The sequence below is a fragment of the Hypomesus transpacificus genome, chromosome 13 (assembly GCF_021917145.1).
Source record: "Hypomesus transpacificus isolate Combined female chromosome 13, fHypTra1, whole genome shotgun sequence".
NCBI lineage: Eukaryota > Metazoa > Chordata > Actinopteri > Osmeriformes > Osmeridae > Hypomesus > Hypomesus transpacificus.
In genome coordinates, this window is record NC_061072.1 from 6,251,985 (window position 1) to 6,265,981 (window position 13,997).

At 38.7% G+C, this 13,997-nt stretch overlaps 1 protein-coding gene across 8 annotated transcripts in view; it reads right to left on the reverse strand.

Annotated features, from left to right (window-relative positions):
• Positions 1–13,997, reverse strand: part of svild (supervillin d) — a 106,451-nt gene that overhangs the window by 26,271 nt on the left and 66,183 nt on the right. For all 8 annotated transcript variants that reach the window (XM_047032330.1, XM_047032326.1, XM_047032327.1 and 5 more), the window contains one exon: positions 5,937–6,039. In XM_047032330.1, the coding sequence (XP_046888286.1) occupies positions 5,937–6,039 (103 nt within the window). The remainder of the gene's footprint in view (positions 1–5,936; positions 6,040–13,997) is intronic.

Genomic DNA, 13,997 nt, shown 5'->3' on the forward strand with positions numbered 1-13,997 from the left:
AAAGCCAAATGTTTGGGATTTTTTGGGGGTGGTATTTTTCACTCGTAATCCAAGCTCCAATTTGCGTGCTAGAACGTCTCTATCATGTTGTATCCATGCGTCGTTGCTAACGTGTGTTGACGTGGTGACGTAGTTAGCACAGATTACCCTTTGTTGACTAAAGGCACTTTTCGCCACAAAAACGTTGTAACCTCCTAAACTGTGCAACAGAACGTAAATCCCAATACAAGCAACTCAATCGCTAGCAAGACGAAACTTTTGACACCTACGTTGTCTATGTAGTCCAAATATTGCCGGATCCTTAGGGGTGGGAAAAGAAATAATAATAAATATATATGTGAGATAACAATGGTTTGTGCTCGCCGAAGGCAAGCACACCCCAATTACAGTCACCAGCCAATATAAGCTGATGAGTGTCTAAGTATGGTTTAGTTGACAGGAAGTCATGAATTTAGAATCATCCCAATTTGGGGCATACACACAGGCTAATGTCACAGATAGATCGTAAAGTTTACCCACCACAACAACAAAACGGCCATTGGGGTCTGATATGGTTTCAGATGATATAAATTTTACTGATTTGCTAATCAAAATGCCAGCCCCCCTGGCCTTCCTCTGAAAAGTTGAATGGTAGACCTGTCCCACCCATCCTCTTCAGGCCAACATAGTGAGACCCACGCATGTGTGCCTCTGTGAGGAAAGCTATGTCAGTTTTCAAGAGCTTAAGATGAGCGAGGACCTTGGTGCGTTTAACAGGCTGGATAAGTCCTTTCACATTCCATTTGGTAAACTTAGTTAACTGCCCACTCCCCCTACTGGGTGTATTTGAGTTAGCCATATTCAACAATATAGATGATATTGAACAGGCATGACAATCTGTCTTGATGTAAATGGATTCTGCGACTCAGGCAAAAGTCATATTCAAAATTAAATGCAACCACAAATGAACATGGTAAAAATAAAATAACAAAGAAAAAACATTCAATGAAAAATAATAATACTTACCCACCACCCCCCACTCCAAACAAAGTGCATATCCCCAAGAGCAAAATGCCCACACACACTAACTTGGGTCTCTTAACTTAACCTAGGTTGACCCAAATGATGAAACGGCTAATTTGTAAATTTGCTCCGACTTTTCGATAACCTAGCTAGCATCACAGTGCAGCGCAATCTAATGTTCTGGCGGTGAATTGCTTTCAGCACGCAGAGCCGTCGGAGAAGTATAAATTCAACCAATCCGTTCGACTCCGTGCGTGCGTCTGTCCGTAACGGAGTCGGAGAAGTATAAATCGGCCTTTAGGCAGTATGACAACTTCTTTGAAATAGAGAGACTTTCTGCATAACACTCTGTAGCCTAAACCTAACAGATACTGCAGAAATTCAAATTAAACCGTTAGGAAAGAGCAAACAAAACTACAACAAATCAGGACAACCTGTAGTTTAACACAGTGTGGGCCCAAGTCAATATTCTAACCATAGAAACATTTTGAAATGTGAATTGTACAAAAACGCGTTCAGAGAAGTCTAACCTGAGCAATCCAAGTTGGATTTCCCAACGGGTAGGGTATGCACATTAATAACAATGTACCTGATCATGATGATGGCAGAATGGTCTCCTTTATGTAAGATATGGCAAGTTCAGGATCAGTGAAGGATTTCTCCCCATCCCTGACAGTGATACGGAATATAGCTGGAAAACGGATACCATATTTGACACCCTTGACATTTGTAAGGAGCCGCCCCGCCTCTGTAAACGCTGCTCGTTTCTTAGCTACTTCTGGAGCGAAGTCGGGGAAGATGTGCACGAGCCTCTCCATGTAAAACAACTTCTTCTTCTGACTTGAAACGCGGAGGATGCGATCCATCACGTCTCCGCAAATTATGAACGTTCTGGGCCTCTCTCCATTTCGGGGTTTTCGTACCAGTGAACGATGACCACGGTCCAGACGTGGCGTGTATTCCAAATCCAATATCTCTTTCAATATAGTCACACAGAACTGCCGTGGGTTTGTACCTTCTACACCCTCCTCTACAGGGGCGGTCTTTCCTACATGCGGTATAGGCGGTTGCCTAGGGCACCACTCAGAGGGGGGCGCAAAAAATTTGCCCAGCAAACAATAAATAAAAAAATAAAAAAAAATAGAGGAAAAGAAAGGAAGAAGAAGAGAAACGTGCAAAGGCAAAATGTTAATCCTTAAATTCTGTTCTTAGCCTAGAATGAATTCCAGATAAGAACATTTTCATGAATGCGTGAATTGCCCAGGGCACTTTAGTGGAGTTGAGAAGGAAAGATGTAAAGATGTAAAGTTTTCCTACTCCCTGTCACATAGTTCTTTAAGTATTTTACAGAGGCGGGTATATCAAAAATGATATGTCCATTTATTCTACATTATACAATAAATACATGATTAAATAGGGGCGCACATATGAAGCCAATAGCCAGTGCAATAACACCACAAATATCTTAATCGTTGCTTAGCACACCCATTAAGGAAGACAAACACGGCAATTTGTCAACAAGTGAGGAATACTATTAAAAATCCATGTGTTGTATTGTCAACTTTAGCGAATGGATTGTATGTAATCTTGCTAGCTAGTTAACCAGTGACTTGTGACGTTCCTTGTTATTGCCGTTCAGTCGAAACATCAGTTCAAGTTCAGCTGTAGGCCCTACTGCAATTTGCAACATTTTCGATGTGTCATGAAATAAAAATTTGAGTAATCATAACAACGTACGTTTTGGTGGAGCGAGCTAGCCAGTTTATTGAGACATGATTTTGGTGTGAGCTATGCATCTTGGAATAAAAAAATTATGTCAGGCTGTCCAAATACAGCAAAATGCTTATAACTACATAATAGCTACATTTAACAAATAATGATAATAGCTTACATACTACATTGGTTGGGCTGAAAATGACCCGGGTGCTGTTCTATGAGCCCTGATGTATCCTGTGAAATAGCCCCAGAATGAAACAAAAGGTTAACCCTAACCCTTCTCCTTTTATGGTATGCTCATGAATATATACACGAGCTGCACGCTGATTGGTTAGTCTGCAACGAGTGAAGCTGCGGAACAAAGACGCAACACGGCCAAACAGCACTCACTGAAACAACGAATGTGGAGACTTGAAATAAAAACGTACAAATAAAGCTATTGTGTCTACACAACACTGGTTTCAACAGATTGACTAGATATAATTTCAAATGATTATGTTAGTTTTTTCCACTTCTGTTGTCGAAGCAAACAGTATAGACTTAGGTGGGTAACGTTAGCATTACAGCTTAGCAAACAAACTATCGTGATTCAACTCAGCTTCAGTTGGCTCTAGCTATCTTGTTGAAAAATAGATCTGGACAAACATGCATCTTGAATTGTAGATTTACATGACAACACAGGTTATTTATTTGAATAAAACTGTCAGGAACATGAAATAACGTTAGCCCCATTGCCAATCAACTAGGCTAAATTATCACACATTCTACCCATGCTAGATAGTTACAGGCAGGATACGTAAGCATTGCTAATAACTGTTAGCGACAACATCATACTACAGCTTGCAGCTCTGATGAACATAAAGTCGGAACAGCACCTCTTTTCAGCAACAGCTTCATAGCAAATCCTGCTTTACATTGTCACAGGTTTTCAAAACTGTTCTCGGTGAAATGGTTCAAGCAAATGTGTAATTGAGGGTCAAACTGCACAGGGATCTTTCTCATAGACAAACATCACAGCCCGTCAAGTGTTTGGTTCCTTGGGAAGACTGAAAAGTTTCAGGATTCCCGGTACAGCTGGCAAAACACTGCTTTTACGACAGTAGTCCATTTTCAATATCTTGAAAACCTTTTAACTTTCTTGTAATTCCTGTGGAACAGAGCAGCGCACAGCTAGCTAAAAAGTGTTGGACCTCCGTTTATGTTCCTGGACCAGAAAACCAGAGGACGGGTAAATGTAAATGTTGGGGCGTGACAAAGTTGATGTTGCAACTTGTGACGTCACAAGTTTCACTGTTTCAAAAGCTTGCGTTTGTGGGTTGCCTTTCCAAAATAGTGGTGAGAAGTGAAATTTGGATAGGAAAGAGGTTTTAATGGACTTTGAGGTTCAATGGTTGTCTATTTTACACACCAAACTGTCATTTTTCAACTATGACAAGATAAAATCAGTTTTGCTATCAATCACCCCTTTAAAATGTAATACAAGGTTTAGTTGTGAAATGTTGTATGTCAGCTCAGAATGTTATATGAGGGTCAAATTTCTAAAATCCCAGCTCAAAGTAGGCGCTAGCTTTTATTTATTTTTCCATATCTCATGGAGACATGGCTTTTGCGCATAGCTCATTGCCGATATAATGTTGGTTAGCACAGGCTATTGTGTTACAAGTTTCGCCCTGGCTAAAATGGTTAAAGGTAGATGTGTTTTGATATTTTGTTTGAAGGAAGACAACATTTATTGCAAAATTTAAATTAATTTGTATACTCTGGCCTTGCTACACATCTAGGCCAGGTTTTTTGTTGGGATACTTTGAATTGGATGGCAATCCAGCCCACGAGGATTAAACTGGAAGATTTGGAACCTTCATCTTGAGGACAAACTATTCCCTTATTTCATATTGGACTGGTAACAGACTGATTCTAGCATCACCATTGGTGGTGATTTATTTTCTTTTTTTATAACCGAATTTAGCTGGAACCAACATTTATGAATATTAATTTTTTGTCTATGTGATCCAATTTGTAATTGCGGATGTTATTAGAGTCAAAGGGTGCACCCAGAAAGTAATTGATTGTATTAATATATGTGGGAGATTGTTCTATCAATGCATGTAAGACCGTTGCTTTGACTTCAAGTGAAAAAATAATAATACATGTTGCAACTCAGTACTACTGCTACCTCTTGTTCCCATCTAATTTCTTCGGATCAATTGGCCTATTCTTTCCATTTAGTATAGTTAACAACTTTGTTACAGCCTTTGCCATGACACTCAAAATTGAGCTCAGGTGCATCCTGTTTCCACTTATCAACCTTGAGATGTTTCTACAACTTGATTCTATTCCACCTGTGGTAAATTTAGTTGATTGGACATGATTTGGTAAGGCACACACCTGTCTATATAAGGTCCCACAGTTAACAGTGCATGTCAGAACACAAACCAAACCACAAAGTCCAAGGAATTGTCTCTAGACGTCAGAGATAGGAGATCTCTCTCTTGGAAGTCGCTTTGGATAAAAGCATCTGCTAAATGAATAAATGTAAATGATAATTAAGATAAATGTATTTTTGAGATATTATAAATTACCACATTAGGAAGTTGACCGTAATCTTTGGCAAACTTGTTTATTTCCTTTCTACAACATAATTTAAATCTCACACACAATAAAAAGTTAATTTATTACGATTATTTGTGAATGTGTTAAAAAGCAATACATTATTTAGGAATATGAATGGTTGGAGCTGACCAAAACCACAGAAATAAGTTTTACAGCTGACTAAACTACAGAAACAGGAATCTCTGTCTGTGTGGCTGTATCTTGATTATCTTGAGAACCAGAGTATCCAGTTGTTTAGAGGAGCGGTTTGTAAGAAATAAACATGCCCAACAATGCCTTTGCCGCCAACAATGGGCACTGAGCTAGCATTAACCGCCAAAGAGCACTGTACTAGTCCCACTGACGTTCCAATGAGAAAATGAATGCAGCTTCACTGCCCCTTAAGGCTGAAGTTTGAAGGCGCACCAGAGCACTGGCAAAGCATGTTACATTACGTTGTGGTATTTTGCAATATAAGTGTGTGTGTGTATTTCACTAGGTGTTGGCTTTACAATCCATTTTCAGAAGGATTCAGTTTCAAAGCAGTACAGTACACCACAGTACAAACAGAATAGGATATGCATTTGTCAAAAAGACATCAAATCAAAATCTAAGTTAAATTACAATACCTATGTTGTTGGTATTGTCTTCCCTGCTCCCCTTGTGGATGACCAGACCTCCCTGGAAGAGCTGCAAGAAGCATGGAGGCTCCTTCCCCTGAACCACCAACACCTGCACACCACAGCCACCAGCAGGGAGGATCAACAAGAGAAAGCATGCAATTAGATTAGTAGAAGTTTAAGGAAAGGTATAAAAATCATATAATATATCCTCCACATATATATACTAGAGTTTACCCTGCCTGACATACACCAGCATAACTTTCCTTCTCAGGCACAATTTGAAAGGACCCTTATTTTGAAGGACTTTCGTACATATATATACAAGAGTTAACCCTGCCTGACATATGTATATATACTAGTGCTGTCAGTTTAACGCGTTATTAACGGCGTTAACGCAAACCCAAATTAACGGCGTACATTTTTTTATCGCGCGATTAACGCTCTTTTTGACCTAGCAAACACACATTTTCACATTCTGTTGCAACAACCACTGACGTTAGAAAAACTACAATACCACACCGGATCTAGCTAGACCGAAAACAAAACAACAGGCACGCCACACCCACTTGTTTGGGCTTGCGGGCCGGCTAAACAGTCGTAGCAGAGCCCGTTTACGGATATTAGACATTCTCTGGTAGTAGGCTAACGTTATGTTTTGAGTTGATTGCCAGCGCCAGACGCCGAAATGGATGCCAATAAGATTCTGAATGCAAAGTTTACTTTTAAAAGGTTGCCAAATGGTTCCATTGACAAGACCAAAGTGATCAGTGTGTTCTGTCGTTGTGAACTGAGCCGGAGGGAATGAGCTATCATCGCAGCATGTCGTGGAGTCGAAAATATAATTTTGATGGCACACAGCCAAGCACACAGCTGATGCGAATTCTCCGCCTGCTCGTCAAAGCCAGGCGATTGCAATGTTGTTTTCAATTTAAAAAAAAACATTTGCACGAAGCAATCCGAACCACTTTTCCATGTCGATAAGAGCATTACAATTTGAAAAAAGAATGGATGAAAAAGAAATCAAGGGACATTTAAAATAGATACAAATGTGCGATTAATTGAGATTAATCGCGAGTTAACTATGACATTAATGCGATTAATCGCGATTAAATATTTAAATCGTTTGACAGCTCTAATATATACTAAAGTTGACCCTCCCTGACATACATATATATACACTATAATCAACCCTGCCTGAGAAACAATTATATACTAGAGTTAACCCTGCCTGACATATATACCGTAATTTTCGAAAATAAAGCCGCGGCGTGTACCCCGATTTTACCGTTTTCTTGAGGTTGTACAGCTTATATTTCGAAGCGGCTTATAGCCCGGTTTTAGAACAAAAAAGTGGCTTTGTCCCAAGATCTTTACAGACCCAGCAGCTAATGTAATGCTCAACACTTGAGTGGGGCTTATTTACAGTGGCCCTGAAGTGCAAATCACAACGGCAAATAGGAAAACACAACAACAAATCATAAAGCACAATGGAAAATCATGAAGCACAACCACAAATCATGAAGCACAACAGCAAATAGGAAAACACAACAACAAATCATAAAGCACAACGACAAATCATGAAGCACAACGACATTAACTTCTTACAGAAAAGGTAGGGCCTATCTAGCAGATGACGGACCCTCCTGATTGGACAGACGGACTGTCTGTCTTTTAACAGGAAGGAGAGCGCCTATTTTGAAAACATGAGTCCCCGAAGATACTTTTGCTGTTTTTAAGAATGATTTTGATGCAAGGAATACACACAACGTGATAGTTGATATATTGTCAACCAATCACAACATCAGGATGAGTATAAACACTTGAAGTCACCTTTGTCAAATTAGTTATAGTTATTGGTGTTCGTTGGCATACAAAGTTTTAATAAGTCTTCTCTTATTAGCCTAGTTAGTGATTAAAGCTAGCAACAATGAATTGCAGATTAAGCGGTCCCCTACATAGACTTATATATTAATAGACACAGCTAGATTTTTATTCCAAGATTGCGTCCCCATTTATTTCTATGAAAAGTGCTCAGTGGCACAGTGAGGCAAGCGAGAGCGCGAAATGGACGCACCATCTTTCCAGACCGACTCGTCCGGTCTTGCGCAGAAGCTTGTTCCTAGCTCCAAAACTCTTTTTTTCCGTTCAAAATACTTTATTATTCAAGTACAAATACAAAAACACACTGAAAACATTAAATGAACACATACATACATGAAAAAAGGGGCACATGAGATTTACATTAGAGAGGTTGTAAGGCATTGTAAATGTTCAGAGTCCGGATGGCTTTCTAATTTGTCAGTCCGTTTCAAGTTTCAAAATATAATTTCATTGTCATCTTTTAATTGGTGAATATTCGGTTTTCTTTCAGACCATTTACAATTACGAATATAACATTTTCCATATAAAATTAAAAGATTCAAAATGAAAACATGGCATTTATCAAAATCATTACCTTTAAAGTAAAAAATGATATCTCTATTTTGTAATTTTATCCTAGAGCCACACAATACATGAAATACATCCTCCACATCAATCCAGAACAATCTGACACAAAACCTTTCACAAAACAAACGTGCAATTGTGTCTGTGAAGACACCACAAAATATGCAGGATTCAGAAAGATCAGATTTATATTTCTTAAAAATGTTATTAGTTGGGTATATGCAATGGACAATTTTGAAATATACTTCATTTACTTTATTATTAACAACGTATTTATTATAATAGGTCCAAATCGAATTCCAATTGATATTCCCAAAGTGGTTATTCCAATAATGTTTGCAGCAAGCAGCTGGGGGGCAATATATCAAATGTCTAAACTATCTATTATTGCACTTTTAATCCTATATGTCAATGTCATTTAATAAAACATCTGTTTCTAAATGTTGACTGGTCATTAGATACATTACTACCCTGCAGCACTCTTACATAACCCATGGGTATAGCATCAAATACTATGCTATTTTCTCGTGCAATTATTGGAATATTAAACTTCCTTAAGAATTCTGAAGTATGTAAGTAAGTGACCGTTATCATTAATCAACTGGGAGATCAATAAAATATTGTTTTGGACCCATTTGGGATAGAATATTGACTTGTTCTTATACATTAAGTCTATATTATTCCAAATCAAATGTTTGTGGGGTGAAAAATTGTGTTTAAACATAAGAAGCCAACATAAAAGAGCCTGTCTATGAAAGTTAAATAGCTGAAAAGGGATTTTATCAATGCCAAAAATGCATTTTAGTAAGAATTCAATACCCCCAACATTTTGTAAAATAAAGTTTGGAATGAAATACCACAGTTTATCTTTATTTTTCATATAATGTTTAATCCAGTTCACCTTGGAAATTGTATTAGATGTATGGAAATCAAGAACATTCAGACCTCCCTGATTGTATTGATTACATGAAGTATTTTTGTTTAAATAGTGAGGCTTATTTTTCCAAATGAAATTGAATATTGTAGAATCTATTTTCTTAATAAGAGGTTTTGAAACATCTAATACCGGTTTAGCGTCATGAGAAGAGCTGAATAGGGCAGGCAAGAGTGAGGCAGTGCAACAGGGTGGAAAGGACCACGCAAAAACAGGTTCCACAAGAAGAGTGCACTTTATTTTCCAGGAGCAGACAAAAAAAATCAAACTCAGGCAGGTTCCTTCTTCAAACTTCCACAGTTAAACAAAAATGACTTTCCCCTTCAAAGCCGTCCTTCACTCACCCAACAGGGCTTAGTATTCCACCTGCTTCTCTCTGGTCCAAACTAGCCAGCCATGTGCCCTTTGTCTCTCTGGTCTCTCCCCGTGCTCTTTTCCCTCCCCCCCTTTTCTAGTCCTAACTTAATTAGGTGGCTCACACATCTACACCTGTCCACTTGGTGAGGGATTCTGGGAGATGTAGTGTGGGCCATTGCCACCAGTTTGGGGTGTTGCCACCTCTCTGGTTCAGGGACGTAACATCCCTCCACTATCTGTCCCCTGGTGATGTCACTCCGGATAAACTACTCTGGATAATCCCTAAGTTTTGGACAAAAGTACCCGACTTTTGAGTGATAAATCTCTCATGAGCCATCTATCAAATGTATTTTTTACTTTTGGAATGAGAGGTTGAAAATTGGATTTCATCCTTTCTGTCTGAATATTAAAAATATGAATTCCTAAGTATGTTACTTCCTCTTTAACAAGCATACCCTCAAATTATGTTGTATGTTTATTGTTTTCTTTGAGTGGAAAAAGTTTTTTTTTTTTCATATTTAACGCTAATCTTGAACATTTTGAGAACACATTAAGACATGTGTTTAAAGAAAATGGCTGTATCATCAGCTAGCTGGCAACATTTAATTTATTTCCCTACAGCATTAATGCCTTGAAAGTTCTCATTATACAAATGTAGTGCCATTACTTGCATTACTAAGAGAAACAAGAACGGGCTGCAGGATCTCCTTGTTTTATACCATGAGATATGTTAAATATATGAGTTGTTCCCCACGGAAGTTTAACTGAACTATTGCAGTCACTATACAAAGTTTGTATTGCTCTTTTGTAGTATTGACGAAAGCCAAAAAATCTAACACATCAAATAAAAAACTATGCTTGATAGTATCAAAGGCTTTATATATGTCTATAAATAAAATGTAGCTGTTGTCTGTTATGTAATCCTTATAGTCAATCAAATCTAAAATTAAGCGAATGTTGTTACTTCCTTGCATAAATCCAGACTGGCAGTTATCTATAATTGTGTCTAGACATGCCTTGAGTCTGTGTAAAGATGTGAGGGAATAATTTTGTATCATTATTAATTAGGGTTATGGGTCTCCAGTTATCAAGCACAAGTTTGTCATTATTAGGTTTAGGGATCAAGGTAATTATACCCTGACACATAGTTGGTGGAAGTTCGCCAACGTCTATAGCCTCTCTGAAAACGTATAGTAAAAATTTAGAAATGTGATCTTGAAATAGCTTGTAAAATTCACTAGTGAGGCCATCATTACCTCGGGCTTTAGTATCTTTCAGTTTACTAATATTCTTTTTAAATTCATAGTGACAGCGCTTGATCACAGATGTCTTTTTGAGTTTGGTCAATACCTCGTGCCTCATTTGTTATAGAGATGAAAAAATTAGATGTTTTAAGACTTTTGCTCGGAATATAATTTTGTAATAAAAAGTTGGTATTTTATTTTTTAAGTCAGATGATTTTGAAGATGATCTTTTAAGTCAGATGAGTCTTTTGATGCAGATAATGAAGGATTAATTCCAAAAATATGTTTTGGTAAGTTTTTTGCGAAACGTTGCATTATTGCAACGTTGAGCCTAGATGGAAGCAGAATTTCAGCATTTGCTCTCAACCTGTCAAAACAAATACACAAAACAACTAATGGTTAATTTTGAGTGTGGTTTGCTTACATAGCACTGATACAGTACATATAATTTATAATAATTACTAGTGCTGTCAAACGATTAAAATATTTAATCGCGATTAATCGCATTAATGTCATAATTAACTCGCGATTCATCAATTAATCGCACATTTTTATCTATTCTAAATGTCCCTTGATTTCTTTTTGTCCCATTCTTTTTTCAAATTTTAAAGCTCTTATCAACATGGAAAAGTGGTTCGGATTGCTTCGTATAAATATTTTTTTAATTAAAAACAACATTGCAATCGCCTGGCTTTGACGAGGGGGCGGAGAATTCGCATGAATCGCATCAGCTGTGTGCTTGGCCATCAAGTGGTATTTCAGATTGGACGTGCTGCGATGATAGCTCAGTTAACAACGACAAAACACACAGATCACTTTGGTCTTGTCAATGGAACCATTTGGCAACTTTTTAAAAGTAAACTTTCCATTCAGAATCTTATTGGCATCCATTTCGGCGTCTCGCGCTCGCCATCCACTCAAAACTTAACGTTAGCCTACTACCAGAGAATGTCTAATATCCATAAACGGGCTCTGCTACTACTCTTTAGCCGGCTCGCAAGCCAAACAAGTGTGTGTAGCGTGCCTGTTGTTTTATTTCCGGTCTAGCTAGATCCGCAGTGGTGTTGTAGTCTTTCTAACGTCGGTAATTGTTGCAACATCATGTGAAAAAAACTACAAAGTTTGCTAGGCCAAAAAGAGTGTTAATCGCGCGATAAAAAAATTGACGCCGTTAATTTGGGTTTGCGTTAACGCCGTTAATAACGCGTTAAACTGACAGCACTAATAATTACCCAACAGTCATATTTTGATGAATCAGAATTTATAAAAAAATATATAAACTGGACAAATATGATTCAAAACAGAATCAAACTTCAAAGATCCCGGGGTCCATTGTTCACGTGCAATGGTAGTCCCAAAAGCAGTTCCTTTCCTCTGAAAAGCAGAGACGGAGATTTCACTTTCCGCAGAGCGTATTAGAATATCCTTTTAAGCAGTGTCTGCAGTGTCCTCTTGTTGTCTTCCCCGGAAATGTGCTGATTGATTTTTTTACCTTGGTCTTTTGTTCTTTTATCCGCCATCGTTGAGGTATTTTTAGTGTTCGTCTTCGTTGTTGTCAGTTTTCCGAGTTAACTAGCTAGACTCCCGTTATCTTGTTTGTCTTCGTTGTTGTCAGTTGACCGAGTTAGCTAGCACGAGTCCCGTTAGCTTGTTCGCCTTCATTGTCAGTTATCAGAGTTAACTATACTCGGCTTGTCCCAATTGGTTTTGCAGCTAATGTAGAACATAAACAGTCAGAGAGGGGTCAATGAAAGTCCCAAGCTGTTGTAAAACATTTGAAAGTTTAGCAAGCAAATCTCCGACTGTTGCTGCCGCCATCCTTCGCGCCACTCCCCCCAGCTCCGAAACTCGTGCATGCTTGCAACTAGCTGTACACGTCATACTTTGCGACAACCAGTTGCAAGCTTGTGAGCTGGAGCTAAGGCATTGCAGAAAACTGTCAGAATGTGGTACAAGTCCGATCAAGAAGCAGACGCGTGAACTTTACGAAAATCAAGACTACTAGTACTGTAGTACATTTACATTTAGTCATTTAGCAGACGCTTTTATCCAGAGCGACTTACAGTAAGTACAGGGACATTACCCCCGAGGCAAGTAGGATGAAGTGCCTTGCCCAAGGACACAACGTCATTTGACACGGCGGGAAACGATCCGGCAACCTTCTGATTACTAGCCCAACTCCCTCACCGCTCAGCCATCTGACTCCTAGTAGTATTATACGTGCAGGGCCTATACTTTGCTCTTTTTGCTTTGTGTTTTTAGTTTAACTGCTTAAGTATTGTGTCGGATTAAAGAAACTGTAAACTTTAATATCTGGCTCCATCATTGTTCTAGCTCGGCAAAGTAAGCTAAATTAAGCCTACATATGTTACTATTATGATGATGATGATGATGAGTGTTGCTTACTATTACTAACTTATTGTTAATGCCATTGTTGTGGTGTTAACTGACATAAAGTTCTAAGAATATAATAATAGGGTGACCAGATTTGAGTTTGTGAAAAAGAGGACACTTTGTCGTGGCAGGGGCGGGGGGGGGAGTAGCCTGGCTCTGCCCTCCTACGTACTTCCGCTCAATTTGGATTTTGCTTCTGTACTAGGTCTGGGAGTTTGACTTTGAGGTCGGTTTTCAGAAACACATTTTTTGTAGGTCCAATCAGCGAGCAGAGGGAGTGGCTGAGAACGATGACGTTAATGTTGTGCACTAGTTTGAGTAGTTCAGTAATGGCGGTGGAGAAAGATGCAAGCGAAGCGATTTTGCGGTTGTGTCAACGCTGCCGAATATCCATAAGTTAAAGCCAGAACAAGAACATTCCTTGCTGAGTTTTGTTAGTGGCCATGCTGTTGTGGCCCTCCTCCCCACGGAGTTCGGGAAAAGTTAGATTTTCCAGCTACGGCAGCTAGCTCCGTTACAGTAGTGGTGAAGGAGTTGGCTAAGGCGAATGCTTGCGATTGGTTACGGCAGATCAGAGTGGTTCTGGGCAGATCCAATAGTTTTAAACTTCAACAGAGGACCCGCCTTCAAGGAAGTTAACTCTTGTCAATGGAGTGATCCCAGACCCTCTGTACAAATGAAATGTACGAGGGT